At 31.6% G+C, this 15,922-nt stretch overlaps 1 protein-coding gene across 1 annotated transcript; it reads left to right on the forward strand.

Annotated features, from left to right (window-relative positions):
* The first annotated feature begins 3,966 nt into the window (after positions 1-3,966).
* On the forward strand, positions 3,967-7,546 carry LOC123204878 (transcription initiation factor IIE subunit beta-like). The gene is made up of 4 exons (XM_044621686.1): positions 3,967-4,664; positions 5,609-5,740; positions 5,886-6,002; positions 6,844-7,546. The coding sequence occupies exons 1-4, from the start codon at positions 4,410-4,412 to the stop codon at positions 7,183-7,185; spliced, it is 846 nt and encodes a 281-aa protein (XP_044477621.1). The 5' UTR covers positions 3,967-4,409; the 3' UTR covers positions 7,186-7,546.
* Positions 7,547-15,922: the final 8,376 nt, after the last annotated feature.

Genomic DNA, 15,922 nt, shown 5'->3' on the forward strand with positions numbered 1-15,922 from the left:
CGATGGTGCATCTCCTGACGCCGAAGAAGATCGACTATCCGATATCCCTGTATATCAGACGATATCCTCATACCACTCCGTATCTCTCTCAACAGGAGATAAATCTAATGGAAAATTAACATCATCCTACAAGATATTTATTTTCAGTATTCATTATTGTCATATTCAGAGTATATGTTAATATTTAATTAATTAGTACTTACTGGATCTCCAGTGAAGATAGCTGAGATAGAATCCCATCCCGGAATGTCCTTCGTGTGCCATCTCAACATCCGGGCGGCTCCAATATACGACGACTCGTCTACCCATCGAAATAACGAGTCCAGCGTCTCATAAATCCAAAACTGCAATATCAATATAAATCGATTATTGTATATATTTACAATCATATTAAACTAATTTTATTTTAAACATTCATTTTTTGTTTGAATTAATAAATATCATAATTACCTGAAACGCTAATGGAAATCCCATAATGTCATACTGCTTAAGCTGATTTTCCTTTTTCTTTTTCGGACCGGAATCAATAGAAATTCAGGAGATGTTATCGCATATAGAGCGATATGTCATCTGCCACACTCGTACTCCCCATGGGTATGCATTAAACTCATTCAAATGATCAGCTAATTGTAATATCTTCTGGGGAATTGTTTTTCTCAAGTCACTCCCTAACAACCCCATGTGAAGATAAAACAACAATGCTAACTTAACTGCATCAGTGTCATCCTCCCCCCACGGTCTCTGCTGGAAAACACGACTCATATCAGCATATGTAACTGATTTACACCCGTGAAAATATGTCTGGAGGATCCGATTTGTGGCCTTCGATGGAATGTAGAGGTCGATATCTACCAAATGACTGAATCGAAGGCCCGTCATAATAGCAAACTCATATGCACTGAATCTGACATCCACGTCATTAACCTGAAACCATAACTCCTCTCCCGAAGTCACCTTATTTACTGCTCGAAGGATGAAGGAATGTACTAGGACCCCACTAAATCGACTATCCTTCAACTCTAGGAAGTGTCCGAAACATGTACATCGAAACATTTGTAATTGTCTCTCTGTTAATAATTTTTTTATCACGGCTCTAACATCTCTATATCCACGTGTAGTAACTTAAGCCTTGAAGTGCTTTTCGAGAGGGAATCGCAGTTCATCTCTGCTTTCGTCTCTTTTTCTCTTTTGTACAGCTCCCTATATGAAAATTAAATTACAATTATATTAAATTTTTATAAATTTTAGAGAATAAATTATTCAATTCTATACATAGAGGCCTTATTCGGAAAAACAGATATCAAATTCGAATTCTACACGTCAAAAAACCTTAAGATGGTTAAATTTCAATTTGATCTCATATGGAAAATATCAAAACAGTCCTAAAATTTAATAGAATTACATTCTGCCCCCTGATTCCAACAAGAGGAAACGCATGCTGGATAACTCTAGAAAATCGCAATTTGCCCCACCACACGAATTCGCGTGTCCACCAAGCGAATTCGCTCGTCAACCGCGCGAATTCGTGAGTCAACCTCACGAATTCGGGGGGTTGACCGCAATTTTGCCAGCCCACAACGTTTTCCTATTTATGCTATGCCCTACCACACGATGAAAACACGCATTTTCACCCCCAACCGCACGAATCCGTGTAGTCCAGCAAGTTTGAAAAGTTCAAAACACCTCCCCGTCCACACGAATTCTGACCACACGAATTCGTGTGGTCACTGCGCCATTCGCGTGGTGACTGCCGAATTCGTGTGGCCACATTTCACCTTCCAAACTTCGTTTTTCAAACTCCATTTCAACAACAATCAACTCTAAACCTAATCTAACATAAAAGCCCTAACAAAATTCATCAAAATCAGCAAGAAATCAAGCATTTTCTTCGAAAATTTCAAACCGTAAACCCTAACTCAAAACACCCAAATTTCGCATCAAATCGCTCAAATTGTGAAACGAAATGCATAAAGAGATGACAAGGGTTCTTTTACTAACCTTTTTGTCCATCGTCGTTGCCGGAAGACGTCGGAAAAATCGCCAGATGAAATCGGAGTTGCCGAGTGCGCGAATCGTGTATTCAAAATTTTCAGTTTCGTGTGTTTGGCTGTTGTGCGCGTGGTTTTGGACGATTTTGAGTGGAGGGGCATTTTCGTCTCTTCGCAATTTTGGGGCATTTTCGTTTAGTGTCAAAATTTAGGGGTAATTTCGTTTTAGCCCTTAATCTTTGGGGCAATTATTTTAATTTCCCTAAATTAAATTCTCGCTATTTTATCCAAATCACATGCATAAAAAAACTATAAAACCATGCAGAGTGCACAATATGTTTATGCTATTTTCTTCCTTTAATGTAAGAGCTCAAAAAAATGTTTGTCTCACCTAAAAATGTTAATAGAAAAAAATGAATTTAGAATCATAATTATTGATGAAAGTTTTTAAACCATTTAGAAAATATTTCTAAACAGGTATTTTTAAATTAAATAATACAATGTGTATATATTTAGGATAAAATTTGAACATACAGATGATACATCATTATATTATTATGTGTTATTTTATATTTAATTCGAAATCATCCAATCATATAATGATATCAACTCTCCCCTTTTAAAATAATTTTTCTGTCATGATAAATTTAACCTCAATTTTATAAAATACTAAAAATAACATTTTAATTTTTAAATACATTCATACTTTATTTTAATTTTCAGAATTAAATCTTATATAAACCCTAAACCTACATTTATAATGGAAACTCTAAATTTTCATAATCATTTTAACCTTTTTGTTTTATTTTAAATATTTGTTTGTTAGAAGATTATAATGTGAAAATCATGAATTTAAAGAAGCAAAAGTAAGTTCAAATTTGGAGAAAAATTTTGTAAAGAGAAAACCCGTATAGGGGATGAAGATAGAGTTAAATAAGGACTAAAATCACTTTCAAATAATTATAAAAAATATATACCTACAAACAAATTATATAAAATTAATAATATAAATTAAAGTAATAATTTGTAATTATATAATGTAATTTTTTTTGTCACATTAAAATTATCTAATTAAATACAGTATGAAAAAGTTTGTTTAAAATTATTTTGCATAATAATTATTATTGTATAATAAATAAAACTTAATTATATAAAATCACATCGTTATTTGTGTAACAAACCAAAAATGTGTACTCATAACACACTTTTTAGTAGACCTATCAAATAGACAGGCCAAGTCGTTACGGGCGTGGATAAAACGGCTATAGATTGAAAATGGGTATGGGTAATGATTTCTAAACCCATACCCAGCCCGGTGAATACAGGTTGACCCGCAGGTTATCCATTAATATTAATTTCTTATAATTTCTTTTCTTAATTTTTAATATTTTTCTCTTCAAATACATAAGTAATCTATAGAAGAACGAAAATTTATCTCAAATTATAAAAATGTTTTTTATAAATTTGAATAATTTTAGTATTAAACATGAAATAAATATTTATAATAAAATGTTTTAATGTTTATATTTTTTAAATTTGTTTTCAATATAACAAATTTTTAATTTTACGGTAGATTTCAGTTTATTCATGTCAAAAAAAAGATAAAATATATAAAATTTGTATTAGGTATATTATAAGTTTGATGTTGGAATAAAAAAAATAAATAAATAAAAAATGGGTGACCCACGGGTATATCCAACCTACCTATACAAATTTATTATCTATAGATACTAATCCAAAACGGATATACGCTTAAAATTTTAAAATCCATTAAACGGGTTACTCATGGGTAATGCTGGTGCCCGCCCATTTTGGCAGCCCTTCTTTTTAGCAAATAAAATTGGAATAAACCCATTTCTAAATTCACCACACTTTTGCTCTGATTGATTGGTAGCCCAAGGATGGTATATTGATTCTGAGCCCTGATTGGCCTCGGCTTGATTGTCTCGTTAAGTATTTATACGCATACCGGCGTCCCAAAATTCCCAATTTCGTCGCTGTTGTCGCGAACATTCCTATGTCTCTCTCTCTCTCTCTCTCTCTCTCTCTCTCCTCGCACCAATTCTCTGAAATTCTCTTTTTAATAATTTTGGATTCATCGCAAATCCAAAGCATCTGAGACCTCCTTTTAAGAAGTTTGTTTTCATAATTTTGCTTGTTAGTTCTACGAAGAGAAAGAATCGTGCAACTCATCTACGTTTTAGGTTGCTTGATTAGCTAGTATAAAGTTCTATTTTTTTCGTTTTGCAAGTGACCTCAAGCTAATCTACAAAAAAGATTGTAGATTGTGAATATTAATTATTACATTATTCAAATTTTCCTGGATTTTTGTACGTTTTAAGTGCATTTAGGTTTAGGAGCACGAAATTTTCAGCTTTAGAACTGATTGGATTTTCATCAAACAAGTTTTAATTTTTCAAGATGTTTTTAAACGAACAATTGGATAAATTCAAGAAGCAACAAGAGAAGTGTCAGGCAACTCTTGCAAACATTGCTGCCAAATCTTCAAAGACATCATCCTCTAGGGCCCCGCCTGTAGCGGCATCACCTCTGCCAAGGACTCCTGCTCCTGCTGTCAAATTTTCAAATGATACAGAGAGACTTCAACATATTAATAGCATCCGAAAAGCCCCTGTTGGGGCTCAGATTAAGCGTGTTATTGACCTTCTCTTGGAGGTTCTACTCTAACTTATTTCTTTTTCTAGTTCATAATGCAAGTACTTTAATTGAATGTGCTATATATTTAGAGTTTCTAATAGCTATTGTATCAGCAGTGCATGTGGTTAACAATTACAGGTTATGGTTTCGTATTTTGATGGTCCATATGGTTGTTGAGACTCGTAAATATGATTACTTTAGTTCATAGCCAAAGAGTTTTATGAAGTGGAAAAATACTCTTAGGAGGTTATTGGTGGTGGAATGGGTTTATATGATACAGTAATTTTAGTGGGATAACATTAGCCCTGTTTGGATTAAGACTTTTTTTGCCTTGAACTTTTAGGGGCACTTTGTGGACAGTTGGAAGTGTGGCAGTATTCCATAGTAGTTGGCTCCTTAGGTTTTAAAATGTTAAGGAATCTTTGACATATGTGGAAATTATTAGAGTTTGTTGCAAATGCTGCTGGAAGATTGTATCAATTCTAGCTGGTGACTGTTTGATTCATAGTTGATTTATCTAGTGGTTGGGAGAGAAAGTAAACAAGAATGTTCGATGGTTTATAATTGTCTCAGTATATTTGTTTTATAGTGGCACTAATGCCTAAATATTTATCAATTTCCTGTCAAAGAAAGTCCTGAAACATGGCATTCAGTATGTGTGGCATGGACACTTTGAAATAATGGAAGGATTTTGGTGGATCATGAAGTATGTTTAGGATCTGTTGTAAAGAATTTAGATTCAAAGGAAAACATACAACAGTTGTTGAGTGTAGTATATTTTATATCATATTAAAAAATAATCCCTCCATCTTCTCTTTTCCATAGGCTATCTTCCTCTGCATTGTGTGTTCATCCTTTCGTGTGAATTTTTAAATGTTAAGGAGGAAATGCTAAAGCTCAACTTTGCTGTGACCACTTGAGAAGTTAAAACCCTCTCATGAGTTGATTTTGAATTTTTACAGACAAGACAAGCCTTTACACCTGAGCAAATTAATGAAGCATGTTATGTTGATGCAAAAGCCAACAAAGCTGTTTTTGACAGCTTGAGGAACAACCCAAAAGTCCACTATGATGGGAGACGCTTCTCCTACAAGGTAACTGTGAAATCTGTGCACATGCAAACCCCTGTGGCTTGGGTTATTTTGGAATCTCTGGTCAAGTTTTTTAATTTTTGTGATGATTACTGACTTTCTTCTGCTTCCCTAGAAGATGACATTTTTTTTTAATATTTTTGTATAGTCCAAACATGATGTGAAGGACAAGAATGAACTACTTGTCTTAATTCGAAAATTTCCAGAGGGAATCGCTGTCATTGATCTTAAAGATGCATACACAACTGTGATTGAGGATTTACAGGTATATCAAAATTTGTTCTCTCTCTTCTGTTATTTCGTCATCATTCTCACAATTTATGTAGGTGCACTTAAGTTTGGTGCATGCAAACTTCTGAGAAGAAGCTTCATCTGTCATGAAGCTTCAAATGGACCTTTTATATTTGTTTCTTTGTGAGAAATGGATGTTTATCATCATTATGGTGCATCCTGCAACCAAGGCTGACTGGTGATTGATACCATGGAATATGATGAGATGCTTACAAATGGTAGATGCATCATTGTTCTTTTATCTATGGATGCTTAGGTTAATTTGATGGAATTGTAAGCTCATCCTGCCTGATTGCGTTTTGAAGGACAAAGGTTAACAGTCATTATAAAATGAGATAGGTTTCTTTTAATGGAACACATGAAATTTGGCCTTTATTTTTTTTAGAGATTATCGGAGAATTTGATAGAAGCTTTGAAATCTTTAGATTGACTTCTGCTTGGATGGCGGTAATTTTAAATCTGGAGCCCTGCAAACGGAGTCATTATGAATATCAATATGATTTTTCTTTCTTATGTGGTGTTTGTATCTCTCTTTCTCTCTGGTTCTTGCTTTTGTAAACCTCTTTTCTTTTATTTCTTGCAAATAGGTTTTTGTTCACCTATAATGACTGGATTACGTGCATATAGTTCTTGATTGAAGTTTTCATACAGCAGCTTTAGCACAGGAGTTGCTTATCAAAGTGAGTGAGAAAGACAGAGCACATTCCAAATTGCATTTTGTGATACTGCATTTTGTAGTGCTTGCTTGGTGGGCAGAGTATTTGATTTTAAAATATTTTATGCTATTCAAGTTCAAAGTCATTTTCTTTTGTTAGGCTTTAAAAGCTGCGGGCCAGATTTGGCTATTGTCAAATTTTGATTCACAAGAAGACATAGCCTACCCTAATGACCCTAGGGTGCCAATCAAGGTGGATGATGACCTTAAGCAACTTTTCCGAGAGATTGAATTACCTCGTGACATGCTAGATATTGAGAAGGATCTTGCAAAGAATGGCATGAAGCCTGCTACCAATACTGCCCAGAGGAGGGCTGCAGCACAGGTCCAGGGCATTTCCACCAAAGCCAAGCCCAAGAAGAAGAAGCATGAGATCAGCAAGAGAACCAAGCTGACCAATGCACATCTTCCAGAGCTTTTTCAAAATCTAAATGGCTCTTAAAACTTGAGGCCATATAAATAGTTTGTTGGACTGCCCATTTGGACATGCTCATATTTTGACTTGGTCGTCAAGCTCCTTATAGCAAGTTGTGCCTTTATGTAGATAAGGATCATCTGAGATAGCACTAAGATATCAAGTGAATTGCTCTGATGTGGTAAGAATTTCTCATGGCTTACAATTGCTTGATTACACCTACGTCTTCTTTAGTTCAAACTTATTGGGAGTGGTTAAAATTTACTTTTAACTTTTCTGTCTAGAATCTTCAATCCCTTGCTTGAAAGGGAATTGTATGTTTCTGACTTTGGAGTCTGATCATATAGAATCTTCTCAGATATAATACAGTATAGAATTTTCTTGGTAATTTTATCACTGGCCTCATTGCTGAAACTTATCTTTTTAATTATTTTCGTTCAGAAGTTCTATTATTTTTTCTATTCCAATTCCCTTCAATCAATTTCCATAGTATCTTGTGGGCCGAATTTACAATAGCTTTCAAGTACTTTTAGATTTACCTTACCTAGTGATGAAAATAAATGGATGTAAGTTAGCAAAACTGATGAAACATTAGAACTTCTAAATTGAAGGTCTGAGTTCGAGTCTCTATCATATTTGTGAAACCTCGTATGGAAATTGTGGGTCTGGTTACTGTATTTTAAGTTTACCTGTCCAACAAATACGGATGGGTCTTTGTTAACAATAAATTCTGCATTTGTCTTCTAGTACATGTCGATTCGGTCGACTACGGTAGCCCTGAATTTTGGTCTGTCTGGTTAATTCATGTTATGTTTTACGAAATATTACATATTTTATATGATTATTTAGACACAACATTTGCCAGGAAAATGGTGTCTACCAAAGTATGGCATATCTAGATTTCTTCCTTGCTTTCCTTTTCTAGTATCAGAAATATTATTTGTTCGAAAACTGAGATCTCAATTTGTTAACGTGGTAATATATGTCTAATACTAGATTGATTACTAGGAAGTAGGGATGGATTTAAGCTGAATTGAGTTCAAACTCGTTTTAGTGGAGTAAAGCTCAAGCTAGCTTCAAAGTTGTTCGAGTTTGACTTGTTTGAGAGGAATTGAGTTCAAGTTCGATTTGAGTTCAAGTTTTGAATTTGGTTTGATATTAAAACAATTTCGTTTTAATTCATATTAGTCAAAAAGATGTTTTTAGTTGATTTGTATCGACTTTTTCAAACTTTGTGACCTTTACGAGCTGAACAACTTTAAAGTTTGAGCTCGAATTTGAGTTCGAAAATATTAAATTCACATATTCTCATATAAGTTTATTTGAGTCAAATTTGTTTTCAATTTGTTCGAATCGAGTTTGTGCTTGAATTTAAGTTTATTTGAGTAAAATTCAACATTATTGCAAAGTTTTTCTACTTATCCTATTATCATAAATTAAGATGGTGTTGACATATAATCTGTTACATCACTTGGAAGACAAAGTGTAACCTTAATCTATGATTCGGAGAAAATTTTCTCATCAGGGGGCCATCATTTATTTCATTGCCTCTCGGACGTCAGACTGAAGGCAATTGACAGTTCTATATCTAAAAAGTCCTTCGCCTTCCAAGACCCCTTTATTATTTTTGAACTCGTGTACCATGAGAGAAGATTTAACGATGCAGTCGGCGGAGAACCATAAAACTCTTTTATACACCTTGTTTTTTCATCTGACCATTTTGTTTATTATTTGAGCATGAACAATTCCCTCTAATGGTATTTTAATATTAAATTAATTTTGATATAATAATTATAGAATAGATCACTTAATCTAGAGTTTTATACACCTAAAAGGGTTGGCTGCAGCTTTGCTGGAACTTTCAGGAGCTTTTGCAAATAAATGCCATGAAAAAGATGGGTGGAAGCCTGTTGAGGTTTCTTCAGTAGTTGTTCTGTGGAGATATCGACTACTTGAAAGTTGGCAGGCTGCAGGTATGATCAAGAAGACTCAAAATGGGAATTTGGGATTGGGAATTTTCATGATTTTAATGGTGAGAATTGAGAAACAGGGTGAAAGATGTTAACAAGAGCAGAAGAAGAGGCTTAATTGGATGAGTTTGGTCATTAATGAAAGCAGGTATGGTGTCTAATTAGTTATTAAGATGGGCTCAAGCAACCTGCGGTGATGGAGCTAAGACTCAGCATTAATCTATTGAAAAGACAGTGAGGAAATTTGAACCTTTACTTTCATATTTGAAATCTTATTTTTTTAGCAATCAAACTATTACTAAATTTATTATTGGGAAATTATCTGCTCGTACTGTTACTATAAATTAAGGTGGTGTTGACCATGGTAGCCAAATCGTATATCGTATAGTGTATTGAAAATCAAATTTTTGATATTGTGTATGGTATGGTAAGATATATTTTTTTAAAAAATAATATAATAAAATAATAAAAATTTTTAATTGACATATTATCATTTTAAAAAATATCAGAAACATTATTGATAATTCAAAATTTCTTATAGAGCCAAAGGACTTATTCCAACCCAATGTTTATTAAATCCTTAAATTGGTATCCGTTAAGTATTAAAAATTTAAACTTTCACGTATGAGCAGTTAAAACTAATAGAGTTAGTTTTAGAGACAAAATCGTTATTTAATGAGTAATATATTAAAAATAATAAAATTTTATTCATTTCTCCTTATATTTAGAAAACTAATAATTTCTTTTTATGATTAAATTTTAAAATATTTTTTCCCTGTTAAATTTCCATTTCTTCCTCCAATGACCTCCCTTCGACAACTTTCTTCCCCTGGTGACCTCTGAGCCGACCTCTTCATTTCTGATGAAGATAAATCATCTTTGTTATCAACGAAGACACTTCATGCGACGACAAAGGAGAAGAGGTCATTGGAGGAGAAGGTAGCTAGAGGAAGAAATAAAACCCTAATAAAGAGAAAATGTAAGATTTCAAAGTTTAATCTTAGAGACAAATTTTAGTTTTTTAAACCTAGAGAAGAAATGAATAAAATTTTGTTATTTTTAATATACTACTCGTTAAATGACGATTTTACTCTTAAAACTAACTGATTATGTTAATTTTAACCATTTATGAGTGGAAGTTTGAGTTTTTAACACTTGACAAGTATTAGTTTGGGGTTCAATAAACCTTAGGTGGGAATAAGTCTTTTGCCATTTCTTATACACATTCCTACTATATTTTCATTTTCTTTAAAAAATGTATTGATTTGTATTAATAATATGCATCATATCTTATAGTATAATATGTCAATTATATCATATTAATTCGAATCACCTTAAGGTATACATTGTTTTCCACTTGTAAACATATAATATCATATCATACATATTTTGTAAAGTAATGTATTGATAAAATTGTGTTGAACTATAATCTGTCACGCTACTTGGAATACAAAGTAACTATCACCTTAATCTATGGGTCAGAGAAATTTTCTTATCAGGGTGCCTTCATTGATCTCATTGTCTGCTTGTTGGTATATCAGACGTCAGACTGATGGCAATTTTGACAATTCTATGTCTAAAAGGCCCTTCAACTTCTCATTTATATTTTAAATCATTCGTCTTCCAAGACCCCTTTTACTATTTTTAAATTATGGAAGTTGCATTCCAAAATCTATTATTCTTAACCTACTTAGTAAAAAAATAAATTACTTGCACTCCTGTTTAATTTGTATTTTAAATATATTATTATAAATTTTTAAATTCAAAACATATTAAATACGTATTTTATGTGCTTCTAGTATTAAACACTCTGCTGGCAGTAAGGTTTCTTTAAAAAAAAAAAAGAAAAAATTAATTATCCATTAACTAACACATTCCCATTTGGTATTGCAGTCTAGCCTGAAAAAATAAAAAAAGGTTACATGATCTGATAACATTCATTCAAAATAAAATTACAAAACTTCAATAACTTGCAACCCTTTCCAGCTATATTTATTATAAATCTTTAACAAAACAAACTAAAAGAACTGTACTTTAAGACAGCAAAAACTTAATCTTTGTAACTAACTAATGTAAAAAGACTAGATTTAATTATGTAGCGGGTTCGGTCCCCCTGGAACTGTTCGATAAGAAGCTCCGTAAAGAGGGTCGGTTGCTTCTTTGCTGGAGCTTTCAGGAGCTTTTGCAGAAAAATGCCATGAAAACGTTGAGTGGGAGTCTGTTGAGGCTTCTTCACTAGTCGTTCTGTGGAGATGTCGACTGCTTGAAATTTGGCAGGCTGCAAGTATGATCAAGAAGACTAAAAATGGGAATTTGGGATTGAGAAATTTCATGATTTGAATGGTGAGAAAGATAGTAACAAGAGCAGAAGAAGAGGTATTAGTTGAATTGCGTCTGATTATTAATGAAAGCAGGTATGGAGTCTAATTAGTTATTAATATGGGCTCAAGCATCCTGTGGTGATGAAGCTAAGGCTCACGATTATTCTATTGAAATGACAATGTTACCCTTTTATTTTTATAGATTGCAATCACATCACCGCCTCACTAAATTTCCTAAACTTCACATGAAAATAAAGTACCAAGAGTTTGCAAAAGTAGGGTTAGACCCAAACCGAGCTAGCTCGGGCTTGAAAGCCAACTTTACTTGGTTTGATTCAATTAAAATTTGTTTAGTATGAATTTGAATCGAGTTCAAGTTAAAAAGTTCAACTTATTTTGAAATTGACCTAAACTTAAACTAGAGAGAGTTCGGCTTGGTTTGACTGACGAATCAGAAAGAGGACTTGATTTGATTCAAAATTAGATTGTGATTTGATTCAAATTATATTAAGTAATAACGAAATGATATTGTTTTGTTAATAAATTACAAATTTGAATTATAAATCTGAGTCATACATTCGAGTCATAGATTTGACCTATAAATCCAAATCAAACTTGAACCAGAGTTGAACTAAATCATTTTCATTCAAGTCAAAATTGAACCACCCTTAATGTTGGTTCAAAAAATTTAAACTGAACTATTTTTTATTCAAGATAAACTTGCACCAAGAGGCATTTGGACTAGCTCGGTTTATATCCATCATTATGCAAAAGTATGCATTAATTATAAGTACAAGGCAGATTATTGAGAAGCATCTAAACTGTTAAAAGGAATTTGTACATCTATGACCCGATATTGTTATCGGATCTATCTTTTACTTGCTTGAAAATAAACGGATAGTATTTTGACAATAAGCTAGGTGTTACATGTTAATTTGTTATGCGGGTTTGTTTGTTATAACCTGAAAGTTGGTGGGGTAATTTGGTCCTTGTGGATCCAGTAGAGTGCTGAGTTGAAAGACCAAATTTCCAAGTGCTGCTGTTGTGGTTGACTTTCATTGATCAGATCTCTCTTGTTTCCATCTAAGCAATGGTGTAATTACTTGTAGACCTCTCTTATCTAATTATCTAATATATATATTTAGGGCACTTTCATCAACATGGCTTGGCTGACAATTGGTGCACATGTTCTTGCTTTTAAGCCATTCATAAGCGAAGCCAGTTTAACAATGAGCTTCATGAACTTCTTCCAATTAATATTGGATTGAAATACGATGAGAAGATTGAAGAAAGATTATATATATATATAAAACCAGAAATACCCACTTGAGCTAGACTGTTGTTCTTTTGGTGTAGAACTGACCACGTAGGTTAAACTCTAAATTTAATGAGTGATCTTATAACTATTGAACCAGATTAGTCAATATAACTGTCATCTCTTTGGTGTGGAACCGACCATACCAAATAGGTTAAACTCTAAATCTAATAACTGAGCTCATAATTACAAAACTAGGTAAGTCAAAGAGTCTCACTTGAGTCAGACTGTTGTCCCTTAGCTGCGGAATTAACCACACTAGTAGATTAAACCCTAGATCCAATGACTGATCTCACAATTATTAAACTAGGTAAGTCAAAATTTATATATATATCACATATCATGTATTAAAAATTTAATTTTCTATATCGTGTATTGTATTGCATTGTAGAATATGTCTTTTAAAACATAAAATAATAATAATAATAATAATAAATTTTATTGACAAAGTCTTCATTTTAGAAAATATCACAAACACTTTTAATACTTTAAAATTTTTTATATACACTCCGACTATATTATCATTTTCTCTAAAAAATGTATTAATTTATATCGGTTATATGTATTATATCATATGATACATTCATTGTATTATATTAATTCAATATACCTGATGATATGTATCGTATTTCATTAATATCATATTATATGTTTGAGACTTTCTTCTTTTTTTTTTCTGAAAAAATGGATTGAAAAGATTAAATTTTAGGGAGTGGAATAATTTAGATTTAAGATACAAAATGATTTCATTTTGAAGATTTCTTTGAAATAATGGCTTTTATCCATGGAAAACCAAGTTATTTTCCAGGATTTGTTTCGAATGGGCCTGTCAGCACTGACCCCGTTGAAAGTTTTTTTCTTTGCTCACTATTTCTGAAGTGAAATCGATCCCTGCAGCCCTAAATAATACTTTGATTATATTAAAATCGTGGAGGTCAAACATGGCAGTTAAGGGAGAGAAAAATTACCTGTTAGACAATTACATTGGTAGAAGCTAAGCAGAATTATAAGAACTATATCAGAAAAAAAGACTTTATTGAAAGAGTTGTGACAGCAATATCTCATTGCTACTTTGCCACAGACAATTTACTTTTATCAAAAGATTGGATAATCAGTAAAGAAAAAATGTTTGAGTTTTGCCACGGTACGAGATAAGTCAAAGTTTTACAAATATAACAGAGACTTGAATTTAGATTTTTTTCTTAGAAATTTTAATGTTTCATCAGTATTGCTAATCCTTAGGGGTTATGCATACATATTTTTTAGTATACAATTGTTTATACAAATGATATGTTATAATGTAATTGAGTGTTATTTTATCATTCATTTAAAATTATTCAATCACATGATGACAAATTATCTGTAAATCTAATTTTATATTTAAAAGTGTGTACATATAGTTTTATTAATACGTAAAATCTTATTGTAAGTTTGAAATTTTGTAGAAAAATGCTGTATGAATCAGTCTCTTGCTGCAGAAATGAAGTTGTGGGGTTTTTATTATGAGTAATATTATGTATACCTATTTTGAGTAAATAAATGGCTACATATTTAATGTATATCATAATACAATTACATGTTACTTTATCTTTAATTTAAAATTTATAATCACTTGATGATATGTATTAAATATATATCAATTTATGTATTCAAAATCAATATATATAATTTTATTATTTTATTATTTGTGTTTGGCCTTTTGTGGAGGACCAGTCAACAATTGCCCAACTTGAGATTTCTTAAAATAACATCATTCCATTGAATTAATATGAATGTTTCTTGTCTAAATAAATCATTTTTTCTTCTTTGATTTATGTATATAATATATGGTTAATTGACCTTTCAAAGCATTATGTAGTTTGAAAGGGGAATGAAGACTTTTGTTGCAGGTAGAAGAGTCAATACTTTTGATGATTTCAAATTTGTAAAGATATCTTTTTTAGTGTCAACATATGAATTTAACAGCAGTTTAGTTAATAGTAAATAAAAGTTACTTTGATAATTTATCTTTTATTATTTATATTATCTTGTTTAGTTTATCGATACGATTATATTAATCTTTTAGTATCAATAATGATATGATAACTAATATTTCCGTTTTAAATACTAAAAAATTGATAAAGTAATTTTATTTTTACTTATTAATTTTTTAAGACTAAAATACCTCCACTTTTAATTGATATAATAATTAATATGAAATATATTTTAAAACAATTATACTCAAAAGTATTTAAGTAAAATAATATCTTAATATTTTTTTATTATTTCTAATTAAACATAATAATTATTTATGTTTATTAATTTTTATCAAACATAATAATAATTTATATCTAATAATCTTTAACAAAATTTGTAGTTGTAATAATTTTTTATATTTGATAATAAAATATTATTTTTGAACCAAACGCCTTTGACGGCTTAGTTTGTTGCCTGGTGCAACTAGTTGGAAACATAATAATTATTATGGTGGAATAGACGAACAACGTGATTGCTTCTTGAGTATGTGTATCCCATTACACACAGTAATCTTATGAAATTTTGGGCAGCTGATATCGTCTTGAAGAAGTTTAGAAATGTCACGAAGCGTTCATACAGACGGATTTCAACAGACGATATGAAAAACATACTCAGAGAATGATCTTAAAAAGGGGAATGAAGAGTTTGAATCTGATTGAGAGAGACAAGACGAAATAACTGGATATGTGATCTTGCACACCGGGTAAACGGATGTAAGTAATGTTATGCATACACGTATCTGAATGTATGATTGAGTATATAAATGATGTGTCATCATATAATTGGATGTACTTTATTTTTAATTTAAAATCATTTAATCACATAATGATATATCATCTATATATCTATTTGTATATTTAAAAATATGTACGTATAATTTTATTGAATTAATGTATAATAGAAAAACTTAATGTAAGAGATAAGATCTAAGCAGAAGATTAATAGGGGAAAGTAATTTATAACAAGATATGTGGTGACTAGTAAGTGACCCTGGTTATCCTTTACATTATGAATTACTTATCAATGATATGGACGGATGAAAGACACCCAAAAAACAAGGAACATGTCCACAATGAAATGGGGCGGTTCTTGACGTTACTCTATGTTAATGTTTTGTAGTCAAAATTCCTCCTTAAAGTTGA

Source organism: Mangifera indica, chromosome 20, assembly GCF_011075055.1.
Source record: "Mangifera indica cultivar Alphonso chromosome 20, CATAS_Mindica_2.1, whole genome shotgun sequence".
In the NCBI taxonomy this organism is placed as follows: Eukaryota; Viridiplantae; Streptophyta; class Magnoliopsida; order Sapindales; family Anacardiaceae; genus Mangifera; species Mangifera indica.

What these genes read in the sequence shown, in the direction of transcription:
- LOC123204878 (XM_044621686.1), top strand. Translation starts at nt 4,410, where the DNA reads ATGTTTTTAAACGAACAATTGGATAAATTCAAGAAGCAACAAGAGAAG. An exon ending in TTATTGACCTTCTCTTGGAG is followed by an intron (nt 4,665 to 5,608) that starts GTTCTACTCTAA and finishes GAATTTTTACAG; the next exon opens with ACAAGACAAGCCTTTACACC. An exon ending in CTGTGATTGAGGATTTACAG is followed by an intron (nt 6,003 to 6,843) that starts GTATATCAAAAT and finishes TTCTTTTGTTAG; the next exon opens with GCTTTAAAAGCTGCGGGCCA.